Source organism: Engraulis encrasicolus, chromosome 1 (genome assembly GCF_034702125.1).
Source record: "Engraulis encrasicolus isolate BLACKSEA-1 chromosome 1, IST_EnEncr_1.0, whole genome shotgun sequence".
Lineage (NCBI taxonomy): Eukaryota > Metazoa > Chordata > Actinopteri > Clupeiformes > Engraulidae > Engraulis > Engraulis encrasicolus.
Window position 1 is genome coordinate 49,934,373 of NC_085857.1, and position 27,986 is coordinate 49,962,358.

General features: G+C 40.1%; 2 protein-coding genes across 2 annotated transcripts in view; both read left to right on the plus strand.

Moving 5' to 3' along the window:
• Positions 1–27,986, plus strand: part of LOC134457984 (uncharacterized) — a 33,375-nt gene that overhangs the window by 577 nt on the left and 4,812 nt on the right. The window contains exons 2-3 of the mRNA XM_063210044.1: positions 1,043–1,144; positions 26,411–27,204. Of these exons, the coding sequence (XP_063066114.1) occupies positions 1,066–1,144; positions 26,411–27,204 (873 nt within the window). The 5' untranslated portion in view covers positions 1,043–1,065. The remainder of the gene's footprint in view (positions 1–1,042; positions 1,145–26,410; positions 27,205–27,986) is intronic.
• Positions 8,630–12,106, plus strand: LOC134439097 (uncharacterized). Its single transcript, XM_063188975.1, has 5 exons — positions 8,630–8,777; positions 9,058–9,390; positions 9,535–9,703; positions 10,431–10,552; positions 11,025–12,106. The coding sequence occupies exons 2-5, from the start codon at positions 9,115–9,117 to the stop codon at positions 11,346–11,348; spliced, it is 891 nt and encodes a 296-aa protein (XP_063045045.1). The 5' UTR covers positions 8,630–8,777; positions 9,058–9,114; the 3' UTR covers positions 11,349–12,106.

Genomic DNA, 27,986 nt, shown 5'->3' on the forward strand with positions numbered 1-27,986 from the left:
ATCTCATGTATAATTTATACATATTAAATACAGATAGATTTTGTCTTGGTCCGGATGACATTGCGTTTGGATCCGCATCCGGATCTGGGTCCGCCAGTTGAGCACCCCTGTTCTAGATGATAATGTCAACATGGACCGCAGTAGATTGTGAAAAAACCCTTCCAGAATAGGAACTTTTGATGAGGGCAATTCTTGTTGTAGGGCAATGGGGCAAGTGCTTTAGCACCACCTGGTCCCTATCTCTGCACACCTATGTGAACGTTCCAAAGTTTGCCCAGACCCCTCGGAAGTGACCAGTATACCTTTATTTACTTGGTCTCGGCAGTTCGCAGTTCGAGTCCTGACAAGTAACACTTGTGACTAGGTACTGTATAGTCAGGGAGCTCTAGAACAGTGGTTCCCAATCTTTTTCTTCAGGAACCCATGTTTTTACCATTGTAAGCTTTGGTGACTCAACCGCGCCAGCGCCCGCGCGAGAGAGAGTCACATGATACCCTCAGTTACCTGCATGTTGTTATGCCTGAGAAATTAAACTAAATAGTTGTGAATAATAATAATAATAATAATAATAGTAATAGTAATAAAAACCTTGATCATTGTTGAACAATGAGGAATGTACATGTGTCTGTAGGTACAGTGCATAGGCTACAAAGCGTATTTGTGCCTGTTTGTCTGTCGTGTGTGTGTGTGTGTGTGTGTGTGTGTGTGTGTGTGTGTGTGTGTGTGTGTGTGTGTGTGTGTGTGTGCTCATTGATTTAAAAAAAAAAACAAAAAAAACTTTTCAATAAATAAATATTTGACCAAAAAGGTGTCACTCTGTGTGTCTGTCTGTATGGCTGTAATGATAGAAAAAAACACACCTGTACTTTCCAAAAGGTGCAGGTGCCGTATAGTCTTTTAACTTAAATGATTGAGTTTTACCTCTCTCCTGTACTTCCTGACGTTCTCTGAGTATGGCAGTGCAAATTTTACCTCCAAGCTAGCCGTTAACATTGAGTCCTATGAGACCAATTGTTTAATATTTCTTAACATTATTTCGCAGCCCGTGTGTGAAGACCTTACAAGATGAGACACCTGCTCTGTCTGACGGTGTTGTGGGGAATGCTGTCTTCCCCAACCAGTTCTGTACTCAGCCAATCAACAGGTAACTATGAATGATTTGTCATTGCCATTTCAATTCAGTGACACTTCTCTTTGTGTCTGTGTTGATCTGTGTTGGTTTTGTCTATTGAAGTGACAGGTGACAGTAGAGTTAATACATTATGGCAATTTATTTATTATTTTGATGAAGCAGCTAGGGATCATTAAATAATAGGGATCATAAAACTCATAAAACCTGAAAATGTAATCACTGAATGAAATGACCCTTTGCAGCTAAATGAGCTAAATTAGTTTTGTAATAAATCTCTGAAATATGTGACTAGCCACAAGAAAACAGGACACACGTAAGCCCAGGGTCATAAACTTAACCATAGATTCTAATCTTAACACGATACCTTACACATGGTAATATTGTTAAGATTTATGTAAAGGTTTATTTGTCAAATGTCCTGTGGTGTGACTGTAACATTAATAAAACGTGGAATATAATAATATATATATATGAACCAACAACATTTTGAATAATTCAGAAGCACACCCAGTATGTTGCAAGGTATTTTCAATAGAATACAGATTCAATCGATCTGAACACAGGAGTGTTATACCATTTTTTTGCCACATAAGAAAGTCAAAGGTCCAGGGAGGCGTTATTTTGCACATTTCAAAATTAAAAGGCAGAAATCAGATAGTGAGGGGGACGCCAGGTGAATGAAAGTCCCAACTTCCCCCAGCTACCTGCACACTGTACACTTCACAATGTGAGACACACAATCGACTTCCGATTGAGTAAGAAATCGTCCGATTCCCAAAAAGTTGTGCAATTGACAAATTGTTGCAAAATCGGGCCAAAAGTTGCACAGTGTATGTCTGGCATTAATCTCAACATTCTTTGGTTGAAACATCTACATGTATTACTTGAGAATATGACTAAAATATCGTTTAATTTTGAAAGAAAAAAAGCTCAAATCGAAAATATTATCACAGACAAAGGTCTTGGCTGTGTAGCAATATGTGGGAACAACTCTCCATATTTTACTTTGTTCGTAAAAAAGGCTCTTGTTTTAGTCAACACCATCATGCACCATTTAAAGGAAAAAACAAATCTATGTATTAAAATTGTAATTCAACAGCATTGAAGACACATATTGTAAGCATATTTACAACACGTCTTAAAGGGGAAGTCCAGTTTTTTTAACATTGAGGCCATTTTCTGAGTGGTCTGCAATGTTTTAGAGTCCCCCTCACCGTTTATTTCATGTTTGCTGCAGTCTCTGTTATTTGGCTGATTTGGATTTGATCTCAACCAGCTTTAGAATGGCCGTCTATGAGCACCTGCAACTCTGTTCTTAAAATCACCTTAAACATTTGTTTTCGAAACTCTACAGCTCACAAAGTGGTTAGGGGTGTTCACTAGCAGTCCCTAACAAGTTTCAAGGCGAAATTTGGCTTCTGTCATTTTTTATTTGCCATTTTGTGAAAGAAAGTGAAAGTGAAACTTAATTTACAAATTGCTACATAAAACACACATAAAACATGACAGATGCCATATTTCGCTACAAAAATTGCTAAGGAACACCAGTGAATACTGTTGAACACTTGCTGAGTTGCATATTCTTCAAAACAAATGTTAAAGGTGATTTTAAGAACAGAGTAGCAGGTGCCCATAGACGGCCATTCTAAAGCTAGTTGAGATCAAATCCAAATCAGCCAAATAACAGAGACTGCAGCAATCATGAAATAAACGGTGAGGTGGACTCTAAAACATTGCAGACCACTCAGAAAATGGCCTTAATGTTAAAAAAACTGGACTTCTCCTTTAAGCATGCACTGTAAAAAATGCCTTTTGAAATTACGGCAAAAAACTGTCAAATTGCAACAGTCAGTGACCGTAAAATGTAAAACAGTTTATCTCTGTACTAAATATGGCAAGCCACTATTTAGTCAAAAAGCGGTGCATAACTTCATTTTTGACAGGTGTCATATGTAGAAAATACTGGACTGTGTAAACAAAGATATTGGAAAATACCGTTAAGTGAGATGAAGTAGTCAAGAAACGGTACATAACTTTATTTTTCACTGGTGTCAATATGTAGAAAATACTGAACTGTTCACCGAAAAGAAAATATTGGAAAATACCGTTAAGTGAAGATGAAGTAGTCAAGAAACGGTACATGACTTTATTTTTCACTGGTGTACACATATGTACACAGCAAATTTGCCAGAGTTCGATTGATCAGAGTTAGACTGGTGTTCAGCCAAAATCTAAACATCAAGAGTTGCAGCAACACTACAGAGTGTTATTTGACTCCTCTGGATCCGAGTTGTTGAGCTAAGAGAGCTAGAGAGTTAATGTTTAACTCCCTTGAGAGTTATGAAAAACATGCCTCCCCAATTTTCAAATGTTTTGGCAACATGAGCAGCCATTTTTGTTGAGTCCCCTATAAGTGAACCAAACTCAATCCTCTGTTAGTGAACCAAATTGTGAACCAACACAGCAAAACTGGAAGTGTTATTTTGAGTTGATTTTACTGGTGTTAATTATTCTGGTGTGAACGGGAGTCACTGGGTGTTGATTGTGGTGTTACTTTAACACCGGGAGTGCTTAAAAAGCTCTGCGCACTGTGTTGTTTCAAAGAGTTAACTGCCTAACACTGATTGAGAGTGACATTCCACATCCGGTTCTTTCATCTGACTCTTCCGTTTGGACGGCGGACATCTTGCTGCTGGATATCTTTTCCACATGTGAAATAGATAATGGCTTAAAAAGGTAAGAATCTTAATGTATTAATGTGAGGTTGGTTGTATTTTAGAGAATGTTTGAAATAGACAAATCAGCCGGGTGTAGGCTTATGTGTGTAACCTGGTCAACTAAAAACTTTGTGTTTGGACTAGTTACGTCTAACAATTGTTAGACGAATCAAGGATTTGCAGCCTGACCTAGGCCTACATGTAGTAGCCTAACCTAAGCATAATATCCCCTATGTTTTCTTTTTGTGACAAATGAAATGCATTTTGTGAAATGGGACATGGCTATCCAACTGCAAGCTAGTTTCGTGAGCACGTTGTATTAGCCTACAGGCTTGACGACGGACATTTCGTTTTGTTTTCGTTTTCCAAAATAACACCATCTAACTAGTTCTAAATGACACACCAGCGAATCTATATTGCTCCTTAGTAAACCGTATCTGGCATAATATCTGCCGACAGTTGTTTTAAGTTTGCCACCTGTGGGAGGCAGTGTGGGCTAATTAGGAGGCAGAGCCGTTTCTCTGATAGGAGGGCCATCTCATTCGTGAAAGTTGCCTAATTGTTAGCAGCTGACAGCAAGGCATTTGAAAATGCAACCGTTACCTCCGCCATTTTGTTATTGCACCGATGTATCGACCGATGCATGCATCCGCAATTGTCTTAACATAATTAGCTATTAGCGTTAGAGCTCTAGAAGTCAGCAATAGTGTGTGTGTAGCGGGAATTCTACTGAAAAGGTAAGAATCTCGACCGAGGAGCCATGGGTCTCTTCGAGTTTCAGGTTATCATTGTCCAAACGGACTTAGCTAGTGAACTCCTCACTTCAGCATTGTCAAGGCATTTGACATGGGATGGGTAAAAATAGCAGTGGTAAGTGAGCCCACACGTTAATGAATGAGACGCTTTGTAAGGGTTCGACCTGTATGGCTATGTTTCATGGTTGATTGTACCTAATAGCTAGTGAAACTCGAGCATTGCTACTGCACCAAGCAGTGAGCGGTTCTCTCACTGGCACCACGGCACTACTCGGTGACTAGCCTACTTCATGGGATCTGCTGTCCTTGCTGTCTTATTCACAAAAGTTGTAGCCTGCTTGATATGTTATTCTAGCCCCCTAATGTTGTCGTTTAAACGACCACATGGTCACTGTAGCTGTTGCTGATTTCCTTCGGAATGTGCGTTCTGTCAGAGAAACTTTTCATAGACGCTGACAAACTGACTGAGTGGGGAGATACAGCTCAGGAAATGAAATGCTGCTTTTGCACGATCGTTCCGAGCTGGCTCTTGTGAGTTATCTGGTGTTAACGGGGCAAACGTGAAGTAGTTGGCCAGCTCAAATCCCAAGTCTCCAGGATATTGCATTACTCACTTTGTGAACGCGAGTTAGTTTTTTTTGCGACAAGTTAGTGTGCAGGCTAGATGGTAACTGGTGCTTCATGCTACATCCAGTGTTGCCAGATGTGTCTGACCAAATCCCGCCCAAAAGGTTCTCAAAAACCGCCAAAATGCGCTAAATTCCGCCCAAATTCAACAAATTACATTGACTTCTATGGGCCCAAAACGGCTTAAAAAACCGCCGAATGGCCAATTTTTCCCGTTTTTGCCCGCCGACGCTCATCCCAAGTAGCCCAATTGGGCGGGCACCCGCCCAATCTGGCAACACTGGCTACATCAACTAGATTGCGCAGGTTGGCTGTGTGTAGCACTTGTGGAACATGTGCACGACACGTCTGTCTGTTTAAAGCTAGTTCACAACGAGTTTTCATGCAGGACGACAGAGCGTGCTCATTTGTCTAGTCAGCAATATTAGAACAAACATTTCCCTGAAATTTGGTTTTGGACCTTGGGGTGTCTGTCAGCTGCCAGCCTGCCACTAAAACCTCTCTCTTCCGTCATTACCTAAACAGAAGAGCCCTATCTCACACCTTTCGTAAAGTCTTCACGAAAATAATAGATTAATTTTCGTGGTGCATTCACAAAGTTGAACAGTATCACCAGAGCCTTACTTGAACCTCATTTGAGCTCATCTTATATAAACATATTTTTTTAAACTTTTTAGGTAACAACTACAAGCGTAAAACTTAATGAGATTACATTTGCTTGATTCAATAAATGGGTAGTCTGTGAATTATGAAAAGCGGTGTATTCTTAATCTCTTTTTCCACTTCAACATTGTGGTATGTTGACATTGCATTTCTAAATATATTCCAGGATTTCCCATTTGAGGACGGCATGTTGCTGAAAGTTAAATATCGCAATGTGAAGAAGTATATCAGTTGTCACTCAGCCGTGACCTATGTGGACTTCATCAGTAAAGGCAAGGACTTTGATGTCTTAAAAACACTTATTGACGGTGTTATCATGGCATATGTCTTCTGTTAACTCCCCTTACATGTGATTTCAAAGACATTATTGTTGCACATCTGTAGGAAAGGAACTGAACTTTCAAATTACCCTACTATATTACAATCCTTCTATGCAATAAGTACTGATATCATAATAACAGACATTTGCCATTGACTGAAAAGTACAACAGTAATGCTGTATACCAGAATGGCCATATATACGGTAGGGTCAGATTTCAGATTGTCATTGTTTCTCTTTTATTACAGTGAAAGAAAAGTTTGGGCTTCCTGATGCCACTGAGCTTGAGGTGTTCGATGATGCAGATACAGCAGTTGACGAAGACATCATTTCAGAACTATTGGAGTCCAATCCAGGTCTTTGCTTGACAGTTCGTGAAAAAACTTCAGATGAAGGTATGGGTCTTATGCTGTCAATGAAGAGTACATAACATTCAGTGCCTAAAAGAAGTCTATACCTTCCTGTTCAAATGCTAGGTTTTTGTTATGCAAAAAAAACGACAGAAAGACAAATGATTTTCCCCACTTAAATCTAAATTATTATACTGGGCAATGCTAGCGAAAAAAAAACTTCGTTTTAAATGGAGGGAATACAAATTACAAACGTGTATCAACATGGTGGCATAGATATGCACACCCTTAAACGTAATACTTTGTTGTTGTTGGGCCATTTCAAAACCTCAACCTTATTCTGGTGAAGCCATTAAGTTCCTGCGCATCTTCACCTTTTTAACAGGGGGCCGAAGGTTTTGTGCCACTACCACGGCCCCTGTGGAACTGTTCATAATTGAGCATTTCCACAGAGGCTGTGGTAGTGGCACAGAACTTTTGACCCTCTGTTAGAAAGATGACGATGCAAAGGAACTTCATCTTCCAGAACAACAATTGCCCTACAAGCACACACCTAAATCAACAAAGAAATGGCTTCGCCAGAGTATGGTTGAGGTTTTGGAATGGCCCAGATTGAGTTCAGACCTGTATCCCATCGTACATTAGTTGTGTGATCTGAGGAGGACTGTGCACAGAGGATACACTCGCAATCTGTCTGATATGGAGTTTTTTTGCAAACAAAAGTATTCGTTCAAGGGTGTGTTTATTAATGCAACCATGTTAATGTAAGGTTTTTATTTCCTATTTAAGTTAGAAAAATCAGAATTTATTTGTCTTTCTGTCATTTTCTTTACATAACAAAAACCTGGCATTTGAAGAGGGGTAAGCTTATGTAGACTTTTGAGACCCACTGTACAAATGTACGTAATGCTTTCACTCTTTGGTGTGTGGTTTATAGGTATGGTATGTAGACTTGCCAGTCAGCTTTGCAACTATACTGCCCATTGCCATTGGAACTTTCCAGGAACATTAAAAACACTAATAGTTACAGTACTTGTCTTGCCCAACATTACATGTTACCGCAACAGCCCATGTGAAAATGGATACTACCACAGTCATATATTAATCAAAGGATGTGTTGTACAGATTTCTTTCCTTTAGACCACTCAACACCTTCTACTTCAGCATCTTCTCTCACGGACACCTTGTCCTTTTCATCAAGCGACAGCGACCTAAGAGAAAAGAGTCTTTCTACAGGTTGTAGTAGAGAGAACAAAGACGGAAGCCCATCTGTGGTGAACGCTCCCCTGTCAGAGACCGCAAAAGAGGTAACATTTTAAAAGTACAGTCATGTGTTGTAAGTGAACGTACCGCATTTCTGTGGCACAGACACTGGCAAAGTTTCTATTAATACTGAAACTTCTGAAACATTTGTTTCTCACCTACAACTGCATCAGGGAAAACCACTCAAATGTAACCTGTGGTGGGGGGCGCTGTGGCGCAGTGCGCTAAGTCCCCCACATTTGGGCTTGCATGCCCACGGGGAATCCGGTTCGAGTCCGGACGGAGTCATTTCCCGATCCCACCCCATCCCTCTGTCCCACTTGCTTCCTGTCACCATCTCGGACTGTTCTATCAAAATAAATGCATAAAAGCCCCTAAAAATATTTATATATATGTAACCTGTGGTGCATGACACTTTACATGCTTAATTGTTTAATAATGATGATAATTATGTTTGTTTTTTGTGTAAGCAGATGGTCAAAAATGCCTTGCTTCGAAAATCTGGAGGAGAGGACATTCTTGAAGAGTATAAATCAGAAAACACGCTGAAGCACCGCACCAGGAGGCAGCTTGTCAACATACTGGCAAGTGATATGACTGAGAGACATGGGTAAGACCTAGTAATTGAACTTTGACATGGGTTTACATTTGTGTAAAAATGTTCTCCTGCCTGTCAGTATTAATTCTGTCCTAAGCCCATTCTGGGAAAGGACCCTCATTTTGCCTTAGAATGAATTCATTCAGCTCTATCTTACCGACATATTTAATAAGACCGCTCAAATCTCAAGAACCTGAATGCAGTGTATGGGTCTCCATGGCACAATGGGTTAAGTGAATTTCTTGTCTTGCAACTATAGCCGGATTCCCTCCCGTCAACAGAAGGAGAAGTATGCGCTGGGAATCATTTCACTTTTTCCTGCACTTAAGGATCCCTTCTCACCAAAAGGATATGTAAGTTTTGCATTGATTGTTAGGAGTCAGTAGAAAAAAATGACATTGGAAAGTGGCTAATACGACCGATAGGATGGCTATTATTGCATTATATTATTTTTTTATTCATAGCAACTGAAGCTAGACACTTTATCGAAACTGGAATGTGCTATGAACCTCTTTTAAAATACAGAAGAATCACAGAGATAATGGCCTGACTTTAATGATGATTTTACTTTTCCGAGTTTCCGTTTGCTGTGCCTGATATAAGACTATTTTCATGTTCAATCATTTGTTGTAGGAGCATTTTTATGATGCACAGAAAGGTACTGGATATTTGGCGTGGCGTCTGAAGACAATGAGCAGGACTACAGCAAAGAGGCCAGCAAAGGAGCCATCATTGCCTAAAGACCAAGGGCCAAAACGGAGAAGACAAGTGACAACACTGCCTGAGCAGCTAGATGGTGACGACTGCAGGGAAGCCATTTCGTTTCTTATTCACACCCCTGAAGAAGCAAGTGTGCTGGAGAAAATGAAGATGACGTTTCAATATCGGCAGGACTTGGTGCATGACCCAGAAAGAAGCGCGGATGTCTTCAAAACATTCCCACGTTTCCTGGATGTAAAAGGACTCGTGAGTACAACATTCATTTTCCTTATTTCATACTTCAGCCTTAAGTGTCCTTAGTGTGCTGTTTTGAAAACCTTGTCCTAGCAATGGTTCAATCAGAGTTTTAACCCTGGTTCAATATTTTATCATCTTTTATGTGATTACCAGGTAAATCAAGACTTCAACCTGCTGTTTGGTGCTGAAACAAGTTCCAAGTTGTTGAACAAGTGGGACACAACATTCAAGCTGAAGATCATCAAAGAGGCCACCCAGCTGACTCCATCAACTGATCTGTGTCGTCTGGTAAAAGCGGCTGAGAGACACCCACAGAGTGATGGTATGCTGGCACACAGTGTTTTACAGTATAAATAACACCAGTTTAACCCATTGATGCTGCATGCTGGGTAGAGCAAAATTGACCCATGTGCGCTGTGTAATATTTTTAGTAGTTCATTTCCAGAATTCATGCTGCCCATTCACATGTGTTACCTTTTGAACAAATACGTACCACCACCATCAAATTCCAAGTATTTTGACTGATATTTTGACTGGGATGGGGTATCTTCTCCATGGTGCGCCATTTTGAATGTCAAGAAATAGACATTTTTAGCTGCAAAAGTTATTGGACTTTGTTCATACTTGTAAATGTTGGTTTATTATTTAGTAAATATTCATGAAAAGACCAAATTTAGCAATAGGCTGCACAGTTTCAATGAACAGCGTAGTTGCAAACCAGTTTGGCCACATCTTACACAGTGTACCTATAAATTGAGATTAAAGTAAAATAAAAAATGATGCAAGATGAGGGTCTTAGCTTTTAAAAACATCTGATTTCATGTTTTTGTGTGCTTCATGGGCTGAGATATTAAGGTTTTTATAGGCTGAGGACACTTTTTCCAAAGAAAGACTTTTCAGCAGGGGTTTTGCAGTTGCTTTTGGCAGAAATTAGTTTAGTGTTTTCTGTTCACATGTTAATCACTGACTTCTCTCTCTCTCTCTCTCTCTCTCTCTCTCTCTCTCTCTCTCTCTCTCTCTCTCTCTCTCTCTCTCTCTCTCTCTCATAGATTGGGACAGTGACATGGCCACACTGCTGTTGCTACTTCATCTTTTACCTCCCACGGCTGGACGCAAGAAGACCAAGATCAGCCCAACTGATGCAGCTGATCGAATGGTGCTCTTCCACAAGGTACGTTCATCGTAAAATTTACACAACTTACTAGTGTTTACTTTTTTTTTTTTTTGGAGAAACAGACTATTATGGAACATGATCTAAAACAGTGGTTCTTAACCTGGGGTGCGGGCACCCCCTGGGGCTCCGCCAGAGATTTCAGGGGGTGCATGGAATTTTGATTGTGTTGAGGTTGTGACCAAAATTCTGCTTCCAAACATTATAATTAGGCCAAATTAAGACCAAATTTAAACATGTTTTTGTCCCCATGTAAGAGCATTACTGTAATTAATGTCTAAACTAAGAATCATTGTAATTAATCACTTGAATCATTTTTTTGGTGCATATACATGTGTAGACATTTGGGATGGGGGTGCGCGGCTTGTCTTGGGAACGGCTAAGGTTAAGAACCACATATCTAAAACCTACTGTTAATGTCTGAAGCAAATAAGTCACTAGAGGTGTTTTTTTTTTATCATGTGTTTTGCAGTCATGCAGCAGCATTGATGAACGTCTAAAAGAAAGAGAAGGAAAGCAGCCATTCATCCTTGCGGTTGGCCGTACCCGTAACAAGATTGACACCTACTATGTTGCCGTTGACAAACAGCTCATTCCATGCCACCACACCAGCTCACTGAGTGCGTTTGACGAACTTTTCAAGTGTCACTACGTCTTCAACCTCTCGTATGATGAGTCCCTGGTCCAGCTGTACACTTTTGTACAGACCACTGTATTCAACATCGATGTTACCTCCACAGACGAGTCACCGCGTGTTCGTGAGTTGCGTGCCAAGATCTTGAATGACAATGTTTAAATGTTTTATCTGTCAAGCCTTGCATACCACCAGTAAAGCCTTAATAAGCCACTTGCGGATAGGACACAGTTTTTACCCAAGCACCAAGTTCAAATTGTCTTGTTCCCAGGACGCATGTCGGCGTCAGTTCAGTACATATGCAGGTTTGATAAAGCATTTAAATACTGTTCATGGTAACGATTTCTGTCACGGTGATGATGCAGAAGAGGATGGCCTCTTTGATAATCTTCAGCTTGAACCTGATTGTCTTGTTTCAAAAAACCCGATTGAAGGAAATGAATTCTTGCAAGGTGCTGGGTGTTCTGAAAGCAATAGATCTGGTCAGTGTAGCAGTGACGATACGAAAAACATTTGTGCTGCAATTATTTCTAAACTAACTGGTAGTGGTGTGGCAAATAGTGTAGTTTCATCAGTTGTAAGTCATTTAGAAGATTTTGCAGAAGGACTTCATTCTGAGTTTAAGCACAAAGTTTTGTCTGCTATACCGGCTGATAATCCTGTAAGAAATACATTGGGAAAGTGTCTTGAAACCTTTGAAAACCCTGTTGAGAACTTTAATACTGAAAGTAAAAGAAAAAAGTATTTAAGTGAAAAATGGGGAATGGTGGACCCTGTGGAAAAACTGTTGGGATTCCGCTATGATTCAAGGCTCAATAAAGTTACAGGTACTTTTGATCAAGTACCAGTAAAAGACACTTTTGTCTATGTTCCAATTTTGGAAACAATCAAATTTATCTGTCGCAATACTCATATTTGTGGACTGCTTAGCACACCACCTGTATCAAGTGAAAACCGGTATGAGGACTTCTGCGATGGAAGTTACTTTAGATCACATCCATTGTTTTCAGAACACCCAACATCCCTGCAAATTCAGTTATATTACGATGACCTGGAGACAGCAAATCCGCTTGGTTCGAAGCATGGACTTCATAAAGTTGGAGCACTGTACTTTGTTTTGAGAAATTTGCCCCCAAAGTTAAATTCTGCACTAATGAATATCCATTTAGTTGCATTGTTTCATGCAGATGATGTTAAAAAATACAGCTTTGATCCCATTTTGCAGCCGCTAATTGATGACCTCAAAGTGTTGGAAAGTCATGGAATTAGTTTGCCATATTCAGCTGTGAATGTCCACGGCACAATTTGCCAAATCACAGGCGATAATTTAGGCATGCATGGGATCATGGGTTTTATCGAGTCATTCAGTGGACGTTATTTTTGTCGCTTGTGTTTGATTGAAAAAAGTGATGCCCAGAATGTGTTTAGTGAGGATGACCCAAAGATTATCTTGCGAGGCAAAGAAATCTTTGAAACGCATTGCAACGAGTTACAGTCAAATCCTCAACAGTTGCATGTGTATGGTTTAAAGAGGAATTCAACTTTAAACAGCTTACAGTTCTTTCACGTTTCCCAGAACTTTTCGTTGGACATAATGCATGACATTCTTGAAGGGGTTGGACAGTATGAAATCAAGTTGCTATTAGAATACCTGTCTGAACATTTCTTGGCAAAATCTGGTGTTCTGTCTCGAATCTATGCTTTTGACTATGGGTACTTGGAGCGGAAAAATCGTCCATCAAGGGTCAACTTGGATAGTGGTAACAATACAATAGGATTGAACTCAATTCAGACTCTCTGTCTGATTAGAAATATTCCCTTGATTTTTGGTGACATTGTGCCGGAAGGTGATCAGAATTGGTCTTTGATGTTGCTTCTACTACAAATCATTAACATCATTTTCTCTCCATCTGTAACAATGGGCATGACGGTGTATTTAAAACATTTAATAATGGAACACCATGTCTTGTTCAGACAGCTTTATCCAAGCAGGAATATGATCCCAAAACACCATTTCATGTTACATTATCCGAGTTGTATCAGAAAAATTGGACCCTTAATTCATATGTGGAGTATGAGATTCGAAGCAAAGCACCGGGTGTTCAAAAACACACTGAAAAATTTTAAGAACATCACAGTGTCACTTGCCAAAAAACACCAGATGTTGATCGCTTACAATTGGGAGACATCCCCTTTAAACCACATAGAGTATGGTCCCCTGAAAATATATGATCCAGATACTGACCATGAACATTTACCCCAACTTGTGCCTTTTGTGCAAGACGATACTTTTTCAACTAACTGGGTTAAGATCTGTGGGACAGAGTATAGAGTTGGCTTGGTTGTATCTAGTGGCATTGACCATGATATTCCTTTGTTTTATAGGATAAAAGTGATACTTAAGATTAAGAATGGTATCCATTTCATTGCCAATAAGCTTGACGTTGAATACTTCAGTGAACATTTTCATGCGTACAAAGTGTGTGAATCAGATGAGAAAGTTGTAATCAATGCAGATGTTGTGGAAACGTACAGGCCCTTTGACCTGCAGAGCAGTTACAGTACTGATGATGCTTGTCTTTACATTGTACCGTTATTTGTGTAGCGTAAGTGTTTTGTGGTGTGATCTGTAAGTGTTTTTGGTGCTTGGTGTAATAAACATTGTAAATGTATTATTTGCTTGTCTTTCCCCGTTTTGTGTAAGACGACTTAACACTTGTAGAAACATTAATTTAATTCAGATTGTATAGTTCATGTATGTAAATGTGCACTCCACGCAGTACAGAATCTGAACATTTTAGAAAAAGCAGTATTTATTGTATAACATAACACCAATTAGTGTTACATGGTAACCCCTATAGTGAGTTGAGCTAAGCTAATTCAACACTCAAATGTGTTAAAAATAGAACACTGTGGGTGTTCAGATGTTTCACTTAAAGTGAAAAGCTTTAACACTAATTGGTGAGGAATTCAACACTCAAATGTGTTAAAAATAGAACACTGTGGGTGTTCAGATGTTTCACTTAAAGTGAAAAGCTTTAACACTAATTGGTGAGGAATTCAACACTCAAATGTGTTAAAAATAGAACACTGTGGGTGTTAAGATGTTAACACATAAAGTGAAAAATTGGTGTGAAAAATACACTAGAATAGAGTTAAAATATAACACTGTGGGTGTTAAAGAAGTAACACTGAAATAGATTTAAACTATTTACACTTTCCATAGTGTTGATTTAACTCTGAACCGGTGAGCATTATATAAACTCAGGAAAAGTGTTAAATTTAACTCTATGGGAGTTGATTTAACACCGGCCGATTTGCTGTGAACAGACAAAGAACTCTGTTCTGCTTTTCTTCACATTGTGTATACTACAAAAAGTAGGTGCTCTTTGGTCGTGTTAGGCTTTTTGTCCTCTTTAATCCAATAGATCTCTTGTGATTGCACTTGTTCCAGGTGTAACTTGTCAAACCACTGATAGGCTGGTTGTAACAGGCAGAGTTTGATGTCAACACGCTATTTGATTAGTAGCCATCAATGAGTATTAACTTAGAGTACAACCCTCTGCATGTGTTGTAGTTCATCCTGCGAAAAATTCTCCACCGCAATTATTTTTTCCCTTATTGGACTTTGAGGCTTTGCCATCAGAGTTTTCGATTGAGAGGCAAATTGACACGGTAAACCTCTTCAAAATTCAGAATATCTTTTTTTGCATTCCTCCTACCCAACAGAAAGCAATGGAGGTTATAATGAATTGAATATTAATTACTCCACAGAAAACATATTGCCTGTCTGCTTGGCTCCAGGTGCCTCCACGTTGTAGATTTGACAACAATGAAGCTGGCAACTGAATAAACTGTGCAACAGTTAAGGACTGCAAATGACAACAGTTTGCACATTGTGCAGTAATTCACTGTAACTTATTATTTCTCCAGTAACAGCCTACAGTTTAGCCTCATTTAATGTGTAAAATATACCTATAGGCAGGCCCGGAGTGGACCCTTTTCTCAGTCCGGGAATTTAATTCAAATTCAGGCCACTCAGATACGGAGGACAAAATGCACGCCTCCCTCTTAGCATCTGACTTCCCAATCGCCTAGGCCTATTATTAAATGTAACAATTAAAATAAATGTAGGCCTAAATATTTGAATTAACTATTAAAAAGTAATGTAGGCTTCATAGACAATTATTGATTAAACAGTGGTTGCCTGTTTCATTTGGTCTTATTTTGATGCATTTTCAGCAATTAGGCCTAGTTCATCTTAAATCCTGCTACCCGTTTCCACTGTTGTCCTGGGCTCCATGCCTACTGCATTCTGCATACAGCCTGTCCTTTCATTCACTTAGGCCTATTTGTTTACGTGTTTAATTATGGCTTTGTTAAATCATACACGTTTTACCCTACACATATCATGGTTTTCTTCTGTAGACTATGCCATATCTTATAGGCCTATCGTCATAAACATCTATTTTGACTAACTCTCTTCCTCTACCTGGCCCTACTCCTGCCCTCATCTGGATCATCTGCTGCGCTGATGCTAGAAAGCATTCCATAGGCGAAAGAAGACATTTCATATTGAGTTGATGTTTGCGCACCTGTGGAAATGCTGCACGCTATAACAGCGAGACGAAATAGGCTACAGTTGCAGAGCATGACGGCGACTTTGAAACTGTCTATCAACAAGGCCGACAGGCGGACAACAGATGCGTCCCTCTATGCCAGTTCCAACTATGCCATTTTCCCCCCCAAACGCCCCCCTGGCCTCCTCCTAGCCTGTCAACGCCCCCCGAGGATGTACTTTTTGTTTATTGGTCATCATGGACACTCCAAATATTGTGGCAGGCAGCAAGGCAGCAAAATGGCGAGACATGGCTTTATTTTTTGCAGTTTAGGGTATAATAAGCTTATCATCATTCTTGGATTTGGAAAAGAACCATAGGCTATGATTTGAAATTTCACATAGCCTAGATGAAGTAGGCTACATTACAAATTACCAGACATTTATTAGGCCTAACAACCTTTAGTATCACGCCATTTCAGCATTATGTGCATGTGGGAAAGAATCTAAACATCGACAAATAATGAATAAATAAAACCGTATGGGTGAATCATGCGCTTATGGGTTGACCCTTTAGGTGAATTATGGATTTTTTTTTATACCAGCTTCACCGTCAAGGCACAAAGCAGTGAACTTCCGTGCCAGAGTTTATCAAATGCACACGACTGCAAAGCAATTACGAAAGACGCTTTCTCTCCTGTACTCTCTCTGACCGCAACGAAAAGCACCTGTGGGGTACGAGCCTGCCAACGAAAAAACCTCCCTATGTAGGCTACCAGTAACACACAGTATGTCAAATGGCCCAGCTGTCTACTTGTTGTTCAAGTGAAAAGGCAGAACTAAGTAGCCTAAACTTGCTGGGAATATTAAAAGGGGGGCTCGTAGGCTACATACAGACGTCTGAGCCCGAGTTTGTGGACTGGGGAAAAGCGGAGGAAAATGTGAATGTTATGAAAGAAAGAAAAAGTTAACCAAATGTTACAGGTCCACGTTTAGAGGAAGAGCTGCGCTGCGGGTCGCCTGTCAACTAATTACAGTTCCATGTCGTGGAGCGTTATACATGCAAACGCCAGTCTATCCAAGCACAAAGGAAAATGTGAATGTTATGAAAGGAGAAAAGCTAACCAAATGTTACAGGTCCACGTTTAGAGGAAGAGCTGTAGGCTATGCGCTGCGGGTCGCCTGTCAACTAATTATGGTTCCATGTCGTGGAGCGTTGTGCAATGCAAACGCCCTTCTACCCGAGCACAAACATCTGTGTCAAAAACTGCCTGCCTACTTCTAAATAGTTAATTTCCGCTAGTTTCTGACGAACCAAAATAAAGTTCCCTCCCATTGTCCAAACGCAAAACAATGGCGAAAATTGAATGCCCCCCTCAGTTGTCTCTCAATGCTTCGTCAGTTAGTCTTGCCTGTTTGGTAACATAGCATACGTTCTGGCTTGCACGCATTCGCTCCGGTTCAAAATGGCAACTCTGCCGCCTTGTGGCCACAGGAACACATAGCATACGATCTGGCTTGCACGCATTCGCTCCGGTCCAAAATGGCAAGTCTGCCGTCTTGTGGCCACAGGAAGGAACAATTGAAGGAATGCGTTTCAGACACAATTGAAGGAATGCGTTTCAGACGGACGGACGGACGGACGGACAGACAGACCCTCTTATAGAGATGCTGGGACGCATCTAAAAACGGCAAATGTAAGGATTTTGTTTGTTGAGGATACACACTGCAAGCACGGGATGTAGGCGAACGTGTCTGCATGTATTCGCATTGCAACTTGAAAATAGAATAGATTCCCCAGTCGTGAAGGGTCTCGGCTCACATTACAATGAATGGTCATTCGCTGAGGGATTTCACGATGCTGATTCCGCGGATAGAGCGTGCAAACTCTCCAGTAATTAATTTTTAGAAAGACAAACTGCGCGCGAACCAAGAGCAATATTTATATATGCTACAACACTTGTAAATGATTTAAACAGCATGTTTGACGTGCATTTAATAACAAATAGGCTATTTAACAACAAATGTAATGCCCCCTGTTTAATATATCCATTGCGCTAATAACTGATACTGCGCGCCGGTGGTAATGCAAGGTGGCAATGCGTGATGAAGGGTTTGGCAATTCTCTTCATCAAATGGAATGTAGCCTAATGTAAAGCAACAAGTTTTCGGTTCTTCTATGAAAATAGGAATACACTTCAACCATAGTATAGGCCATAAAGCCTACATTGTGACATTTTAAAAGCTGACAGTAAGTTGACAGTTGATTTGACATTGCAAACATCCCCACGTTATAGCCTATTTGGCTAGAGTTTAATATGTCTATTGCGTCAACCTGTGCGCGCTGGTGGTAGGCTACATATAAAGCGTGATGAAGCGTTTAGGAATCTGTTCATCAAAATGGTTAACTGGCATGTAAAGCAACAAGTTTTCGGTTCTTCTACGGAAATAGGAATGCACTTCAAAGGATAGATAATCCTATAGCCTACATTGTGACATTTTTAAACGTTGACAGTAAGTTGACAGTTGTGACAGGTGGGTCATTCCACGCCAAATCTCCGAATCATCCCGCACGACCATCTCAGATTTTGCAGAAAAAAATCAAGGAGGTTCGCAAACGTCCCAATAGGAAAAGTGCAAAATTATAGCTCTCAACTCCTCATAGTTTTGTCATTAAAAATGTTTTTGTCAGGTACCCCCCTGACTCGTTTGGAACAGAGTTCTCAGAGAGCCCACTTTCAGAGTGTTGTATCTAAAAAACTACTTTAAGTAGGTCCTTATGAATTTCAAGGGGTAACATTTGGAACATGTACTTGTGAAATGTGGATTTTCACACATCCTCTTGTCATTTACCACCGTTTTCTGGGGGCTTAAAGTTGCTTGAAAAATTCTCACCTTTGAATTTGTGGGCATCTTTGAAGGACTGTGGTAAGCGCAGTTTTAAAGACAGAGGTTTGATAGGGACAATGTATGTTCCCAACTATTCTGTGCATGTTGTGTTGAAAGACTGATCTTCTGCGATGAACAGTTTAGAAGATATGAAGTCTTTAAAATGGAAAAACTGAAACTTGGTGCCATCTTTGCCATGTCATTAAAAAAAAATGTCACGACTCACCACCATATTATCAACAGTTTTGGAAAGATTAGATGTCTGTTCTTAACATATCCAAAAACTGTGATGGTATTCTGCCTCATTTGGTCACAATGATTTTTCAAAAACCCACTGTTGGGTGACTTCCATAGCTCCTATGAAAAATTGATATTAGTGGCATCTTCGCCATGTTATACAAAAGAAATGACAAAATTCACCACCATGACATTTACAGTTTTAGAAAGACTCAATGTCTGTTTTTAACATATCCAAAAACTGGGCTGGTGCTCTGTCTCATTTTTTAAGAATGGACTTGTAAAAACGGCTGTGTGACATCTGCAGCTTGCTGCTCTATTGAGGTGGGGCCCCTGCTCTGATCTTTGCAGGCTACATGGGGGCCCTATCTACCAGTATTTGCCATGAGGCCCTATGTGCAATTGTTCCGCCACTGTGAATGACTTGAGCAATTTGAGTCAGACAATTTTGATACAAGATATTTGACTTGAGCATTTTCAAAACACTCAATATAATACGGCAAAAAAGTAAAAGTGGCTGTTGACAGAGGTTTTTTTCAGCTTTTTCTGTAACTACATTCCAGTAAATCAAAGGTTATAGATGTGTGTAAATTTCATCTTTAGGCACTGAAAACCAAATACCGGAATAAAGTGATGAAATGTTGAATCACTGAAACATCCCCGTAGATCTTGAAACAAGTACATCCTGACTATCACCACATCTCAATGCTTTTTATTACAATTCATAACAATCTTTAATAACTTGTTTACCAACTTTGATGCAGTTATGAGGTCTGCTGTGGATTATTTTGGATTGATTATGAGATATTACCTTCAATCTTGTGATTATTTATTCTACATTTGATTCATGTTTCACTCTATGTATACATGTATGTCCATTTGTGCAAACTCTTTAGGGTTAATGTAGAACATTATACATTAATGCTTGCATTGCCCAGCTCTGTGACAGAGCTAACCCTTGATGAGCATTCAGTCAGTATTGCAGTGGTCTACCACCATGCTCAGGGTAGCTCAGTCATGGTGATTGGAGGGGCAGGACAGCTGTTTAGTGAGGTTACCTCCTTACGAACAGTCTCCTCCTTTTGTATCATCACTGTTTTTTTCTCTTCTCCATGATAATAAAAGTGTCCCACCCCCTCCAAAAAACCATGACAAAGGTGACCTGTTCATAGAACTTGGCCCCGCCCCAGTCCTAACCATGACCGAGGAACCTAGCGCATTGTATTGGTTCATGGCAAAGGTCTGTGTGTAGAATCTGTTGATATGCACATCTATTAATAGAGCAAAAGTGCAGAAGTGATGGGGGATTTGAAATTTATCAACATATCTGAATGGTGAAGTAGCATTGCTAACACATTGTCTTAATACAGGATGTTTGCCAAACTTTATTTCAGCATATGATTTTTTAAATAAATATCGTCGGCTTGCTACCAAAACCGCCTAAGTCCGAATTTGGTCGAAATGAGATTTTTGCATAAACTTACTCCCCTACCACAGCTGCATCACCCTGCCTTTCTGCCAGGTTCATTGATCAATCACAACAGTCACCAGAGTCAAAAATCTGTATGTATAAAGTCACACACTGCCTATGAGAAAATGAATGACCAGAGACGTAGCTATAGGGAGGACAAGGAGGGCATTCACCTGTAGGCCTAGGGCCCTCCTGCAGGTGGCAGGGGTAGGGGCCCTATTTTGATCTTGGCAGGTGGTATGGGGGCCCTATCTATTCATCCTGGGGCCCTGTGCACAATTGTTCTGCCAATGTGAATTACTTGGGTAACTTGACTTAGCCATTTTTGATGCAAGAAGCCGTTTATTTACATCTGTTGAGAGTATTTTTTTTCTGACTCTCTCTCTCTCTCTCTTCAAAGACAAGGGCCATGTTTTAAAACTTCATCCTTAGACATCTGTCTTAGATAATCTTATCACACAATGGTTGTAGCCCTACATTAATTAATAGTTGTCACCTTGACACGAATTCGGCAATCGTTAATCATGTAGGCCTACTTTATTGATGTTATCACATATTTATAGAAGACTGCCATAGACTGCATTGTCTTATAACAATCTGATATATTGTATCCTATTGTAATTATTATAATGTAGGTTTTGAATAGCAATGGGCTGATGTCACTAGTGCAATGCATTATTGCATACATAGTAGGATGACCAAGTCCAATGTGTAAGGTATCCAGTAGTGGCTCTATATCATATTCTGAATGGCACGGTCATGGTGTTGAAGTGGGCGGGGCACAGTTCTATGACCAGGTTACCTCGGTCATGGGCAAGGTTGGGAGGGTTGGGCAGTTCTATGAGCATGGAGAAGAGCAGAAGTTAAGCAAAGATGATAAACAAGAAGGAGACAGTTTGTGAGGAGGTACAAGGACCAAAGAAGTGCCCCACCCCTTCATCATCCTCCATGACTGATGGGACCTCAACATGGAGATTGGACGTCACTGCATGGCTTACTCTGTGTGGCAATGCAGTTGGTGTCTGACCTGATATGAGCAATGTATGCATTACCATTGTGGCAATTGCTCTGGCACAATGACTAAAAGAGTTATACTATGGATGAAAACGTAAATTATGTTTCATTGAAAGCTGATGTGACTGAAAGTGCTAGAAAGTAAAAGAAATCTGCTGGTAGACATGATATATACCAGTATGCTAGATTTACATGTCTTAAGGCAAAAGACACCCCTAAGTGTTTAAGTTAAACAGTTAGACATAATGAACTTATTACATAGCATGCTAGATTGTTACAAGGTCTACAGAAATATTTCAATCATTCACCATATCCAGGATTAAAGTTTGGAATAAAAATAAAAAAGAATAGTATAACTATCAAAATAATGTGCAGTGCATTGTTCTTGTTTTGCTGCTTCAAATAATTTATTTTAAAGTGTTTTGTTTTCCTTAGGAGCCATTTCATGTTTGACTTTCAGCTTCACTCAAAATAAATAAAGAAAATAAATTAACATCTTGGTACTGTTTGTAGTGGACCAATGACACACACATGATGACAGGATGATGCAGATGTGGTAGGGGAGTAAAAAAGGGGAGTTCTGCAAAAATCTCCTTTGACCAAAATGATTAGGGGGGACTCACAATTGCTCTTTGCCCAGGGTCTCAGATTTCCTAGAACCGCCACTGATGTTTGGCGCCCCCTTTGGTGCCTAGTTTTTCCCTGTTTTCCGAAAACCCCAAAATCGGACTTAGGCGGTTTTGGTAGCAAGCCGACGATATCTTTCAATTGTAAAGATAATATAATATATAATATAATATAATAATAATATCTGTACAGTTGAAAGATATTTGTCTAAAAAATCATATGCTGAAATGAAGTTTGGCAAACATCCTGTATTAAGACAATGTGTTAACAATGCTACTTTACCATTCAGAATGAATCAATTAATTTATCACTACTGCAATTCAAGACTTACTTCACGGTATAATAGCAAAATGTGAACTCCTACAGTGTTGAGGTTTAAACACATGGCCATAACCTTTAATTCACGAACATTTAGTTACCAAAAAATTTAGTTACCTAAAAGAAAAAGAAAAATAATAATGGTATATAAATCACTCAATTGTTTCTTATTGTGTGCTTCAAAAATTCCCAAGTCAAACTGCCTGTCATTCACATTCGCAGGCCAAATAGATTGGCACCCAAAAGTTAGCAAAGGTCATGATTATGGCCCCTACCACAAATTCAGGAAGGCCCTGGACAAATGCCCTGCTTGTCCCCCTATAGCTCCGCCCCTGGTAATTCATGTGACTTAGTCTTTTTCACAGGAGCTGCTGATGTAACAGCAAAGGGTTTTTCAAGAGTCATTACAAGACATTGATGCAGAACACCATCCCAGTTTTTGGATATGTTACAAACAGACATCCTATCTTTCCAAAACTGTTCAGTTCATTGTGGTGATTGCTGTCATTGTTTTGGTATAGCATGGCAAAGTTTCTCCCCAATATCAGGTTTTCATAGGAGCAGTGGAAGTCACACAACAGTGGGTTTTTAAAAAATCATTGTGACCAAATGAGGCAGAATACCATCCCAGTTTTTGGATATGTTAAGAACAGACATCTAATCTTTCCAAAACTGTTGATAATATGGTGGTGAGTCGTGACATTTTTTTTAAATAACGTGGCAAAGATGGCACCAAGTTTCAGTTTTTCGATTTTAAAGACTTTATATCTTCTAAACTGTTAATCGCAGAAGTTCAATCTTTCAACACAACATGCACAGAATGGTTGGGAACATACATTGTCCATATCAAACCTCTGTCTTTAAAACTGCACTTACCACAGTCCTTCAAAGATGTCCACAAATTCAAAGGTGAGAATTTTTCAAGCAACTTTAAGCCCCCAGAAAACGGTGGTAAATGACAAGAGGATGTATGCAAATCCACATTTCACAAGTACATGTTCCAAATGTTACCCCTTGAAATTCATAAGGACCTACTTAAAGTAGTTTTTTAGATACAACACTCTGAAAGTGGGCTCTCTGAGAAGTCTGGTCCAAACGAGTCAGGGGGGTACCTGACAAAAACATTTTTAATGACAAAACTATGAGGAGTTGAGAGCTATAATTTTGCACTTTTCCTATTGGGACGTTTGTGAACCTCCATGATTTTTTCCTGCCAAATCTGAGATGGTCGTGCGGGATGATTCGGAGATTTGGCGTGGAATGACCCAGTTGCAAACGCTCGCCACGTTATATGATAATATTCACAACCAGGCCAATTATCTATATCTCTTTCAGTAACCTACCAGTTTGTCTTGAGAAGATGTCAGTTAATTTGACACATTTGGCTGCCACCGCCTTCTCTTTTTTTATTTTAGCCCTCTTTCTGCTTTCCATCACTGACACTCTGTTTCGCGCCAGTGTGATTTAAAATGGGCCACGCCATCTGAACACATCGGAGGGGTCGGGGGGAATTATGCTGCTTGCATGGTAGTAGAACCACAGATTTTCTAGGGAGGGGCTCTAGACCTATTAAATCCACTATGATGCAGCTGGCGGTTGCAACTTAATTGATGTTAAAATTAAAATGTTAAAGTTAAAATTAGTTGTCCCCGTGGGCCACGTCGATGGTTTGGGCCGGGAAAACTCCCGATCACTTTAATGTGCACCCCGGCATTGCCTATAGGCTAGTATAATCTGAAAAAGTCTACCTGGGACAGTAATCCCTTGAGCTCTTAGAAGTAGCCCAGTCTATTTGAAACTGTCATTCTACCCCATCCAAATCAATCTGTCAATCAATTCCTGACTTCACCTGAGTGCTAAGGGCTGTCATGCAATGATTGAATTACTGCCTGCACCTGCCAAGCGCCTCATCACTCGGGTCACATGGTTCACTTGAACATGTATTTAAACCAGGACTGTTGCATTGTACTGCTCACTGGTTGCTAGCTAGCTAGCTGGCTGGCTGGCTGTAAGGCTAGCAGGTCACGTTGTGAGGGTGGCTGCATGGTGGCTTGCTAACTAGCTTGTTTGTTAGCTTGCTTGCCCCGCTAGCTTTGGCCTTCATTTTCCTTAAGGTTATTTTCAGGCCTTTTTTTTAAAAAAAGAATGGATTTGCATACCCTTCATTGATGATACTAGACTGGTCCACCTGCCTGCACTAGACAATCTGGCAATTGGGCATTTATTTAGGTATCTAATTAAGTTGATGTTTATTGGACTCCAATGAGTAGAATCAGTCTAATCAGTTGTCTGTGATTGCAACTCTATAATTGGACTCACCTGAGTATAATCAGTCCAATCAGTTGTCTGATTGTAACTCTATAATTTAACTCACCTGAGTATAATCAGTCCAATCAGTTGTCTGATTGTAACTCTATAATTGAACTCACCTGAATATAATCTGTCCAATCTGTTTTGGCAACCACTGCTGCCATAATTTTACCGTAAAATGTAAAAAAAATAATACCGTTATTTATTTAACGGTAGGCTTTGGCAACCACTGCTGCCATAATCTTACCGTAAAATGTAAAAAGGAAATATACCGTTATTTGTTTAAAGGTAGACTTTGGCAACCACTGCTGCCAGCAATTTTCCGTAAAAACAACGGTTCACTTGAACATGTATTTAAACAGGGACTGTTGCATTGTACTGCTCACTGGTTGCTAGCTAGCTGGCTGTAAGGCCGGCTGGCTGTAAGGCCGGCTGGCCGGCTGGCTGGCCCTCGGCTGACCGGCTGGCCTGCCCTCACCTGGCCGGCCCGGCTAGCAGATCACGTTGTAAGGGTGGCTGCATGGTGGCTTGCTAACTAGCTTGTTTGTTAGCTTGCTTGCCCCGCTAGCTTTGGCCTTCATTTTCCTTAAGGTTATTTTCAGGCCTTTTTTTAAAAAAAGAATGGATTTGCATACCCTTCATTGATGATACTAGACTGGTCCACCTGCCTGCACTAGACAATCTGGCAATTGGGCATTTATTTAGGTATCTAATTAAGTTGATGTTTATTGGACTCCAATGAGTAGAATCAGTCTAATCAGTTGTCTGTGATTGCAACTCTATAATTGGACTCACCTGAGTATAATCAGTCCAATCAGTTGTCTGATTGTAACTCTATAATTTAACTCACCTGAGTATAATCAGTCCAATCAGTTGTCTGATTGTAACTCTATAATTGAACTCACCTGAATATAATCTGTCCAATCTGTTTTGGCAACCACTGCTGCCATAATTTTACCGTAAAATGTAAAAAAAAATAATACCGTTATTTATTTAACGGTAGGCTTTGACAACTACTGCTGCCATACTCTTACCGTAAAATGTAAAAAGGAAATATACCGTTATTTGTTTAAAGGTAGACTTTGGCAACCACTGCTGCCAGCAATTTTCCGTAAAAACAACAGTTCTTTTTTTACTGTGTGTACATCAAACTCCCTATGATGTTGGTGACTTGAAGGTGTACAGTGTAGGATGGTGGCCTGAGAAGGTATTGCAACTGTGCTGCTCATTGAAACGGTGCTGCATTTTGTAAAAATTGATCTTTTCATGAATAGCCTACTCAATAATAAAGAACATATACTAATATGACCAAAATACAGTAAGTTTCACTTTTCCTGTAGGCCTATGGAAATTTCAATTTCTCCCAGTAATAATGAGAATTTGATGGTGGTGGTAAGTATTTGTGAAAAAAATATCACATTTGTGAATGCAATTCTAGAAAGAAACTACTAAAATTATTACACAGTGCACCTTTAAGTTTGCCTGACTCTTACCTGACCTGTAATTCCGCGCAGTTTTGTGAGCTCCACTACTAGTGTGTGTTGAGCTCCACCAGGGGGCTCAAGAGCTCAAACACACAAAGGTCTGGTAGGAACCAGGCTACCTTTAAGCAGCACCAATCTGACGGGGGTGACGTCATTATATTACATTACATGAAACAAAAACTTTATGCACACACACACACACACACACACACACACACACACACACACACACACACACACACACACACACACACACACACACACACACACACACACACACAAACCTTTTCTGAATGTGTGCCCCCCCTCCCTACAGGGGAGTTGAGGATTGTGCTGCTGGGTAAGAGTGGAGCAGGAAAGAGTGCAACAGGAAACACTATCCTAGGCAGAGACGACGCCTTCAGGGAAGATTTGACCTTTAAGCGTGTCACATCATCATCCAGTAAACAAAGTGGAGAGGTCTTCGGCAGAAAGGTCCATGTTGTGGACACCCCGGGATTGTACGGCACGTCCAAGACAGAAGAGCTGAAAAGAGAGATTGAGAGGTGTGTCAACTTGTCCATGCCTGGACCTCATGTCTTCTTGCTTGTTGTCCGGCTTGACGTGAGGTTCACTGTGGAGGAGAGTAATGCTGTTAAGTGGATCCAGGAAAACTTCAGCCAGAGAGCCTCACAGTTCACCATCGTGCTGTTCACACACGGTGATAAGTTGAAGGGCAAACCTGTTGAAAGCGTCTTGAGCGAAGGTCTCCGCACCTTGATAGACAACTTTGGCGGTAGATACCACACCTTCAACAATGTAGAGACACAGGTGAAAGATCAGACACAGGTTACAGAGCTGCTTCGAAAGATAGATGAAATGTTGAAGAGCAAGGCAGGAGAACACTACACCAACAAGATGTACCAGGCAGCCCAGCAGAAGATAAGAGAAGAGGAGGAGAGGAAGAGGCAGGAAGAGCAAAACAAACAAGAACAGATGGATGAGCAGATCAGGCAGAATGAAAGATGGAAAATTTACTTAAAGGAGAAGCTGAAGGAGTATGTGTGTCCGCTGATTTTACCATTGACATTGACATACATGGGACAGCCAACCAGCACAATTAGAGAAGTGGTACGGGTGACATTGGGATATTTCATTTCAAAACCAATTTGTTATTATACATTGTGACTTTTTTTTTCTTTTTCTTTGGTTTATTATCATTTTCTGGGGACATAAAATTAGCATGAAAGTGATGATTAAAATTACTGGTGTTGTATACAGATAGCCTACCTCAGGGGTGCTCAGACATTTTCATCATGTGAGCTACTTATTGAAATGGGTGTGTGAAAAAGATCTACCATGAAAATCTGAAAATACAGCTGTTAGAAATGCAATTTTAACACAATATGAGAATGTATTTGTATGAATACACATCAATAATGAAAGGTGAATCAGCGGTGAATAACAACCTCTTTAGGCCTACTGTAAATTACGCCTGTTTTTGATCTCAAAGGGAGACCTACTGTAGGCCTAGTTTATGATAAATGTAATTTTCATAAATGAACATAGGCCTAATATTAATGAAGACTTAATTATGTGCCCTCTTGGTTTCTGGACAGATTTTATGTAATCCCCTTTTCACTTTAATATGAGGGCAGAGCGATTTTCTCCCTCCCTGAAGTGTTATTTCATGTGTGCATGCTTGCTGTCACCTATTTGAAGTGATGTTGGTTTGGGATTTCATGGAGGACTTTTTTAATGCCACTGTGAGAAGTAGGCAGAACAGCGGTTTGCGGGCGTTTGGCGTTTTCACGTGGATATTGTCTTCGTGGACGTTACAGACATCCCAAGTTCCAAAAAATAAACAAGGAGACATCTACTGAATGAACAGAAAAGCGCGCTCTCTGTCAAGC

Excerpts from the sequence above, each read along its gene's own strand:
- LOC134439097 (XM_063188975.1), top strand. The coding sequence starts at position 9,115 with ATGAGCAGGACTACAGCAAAGAGGCCAGCAAAGGAGCCATCATTGCCT. Across the intron at positions 9,704-10,430 it reads GAGACACCCACAGAGTGATG|ATTGGGACAGTGACATGGCC; the intron begins GTATGCTGGCAC and ends TCTCTCTCATAG. Across the intron at positions 10,553-11,024 it reads GAATGGTGCTCTTCCACAAG|TCATGCAGCAGCATTGATGA; the intron begins GTACGTTCATCG and ends TGTGTTTTGCAG.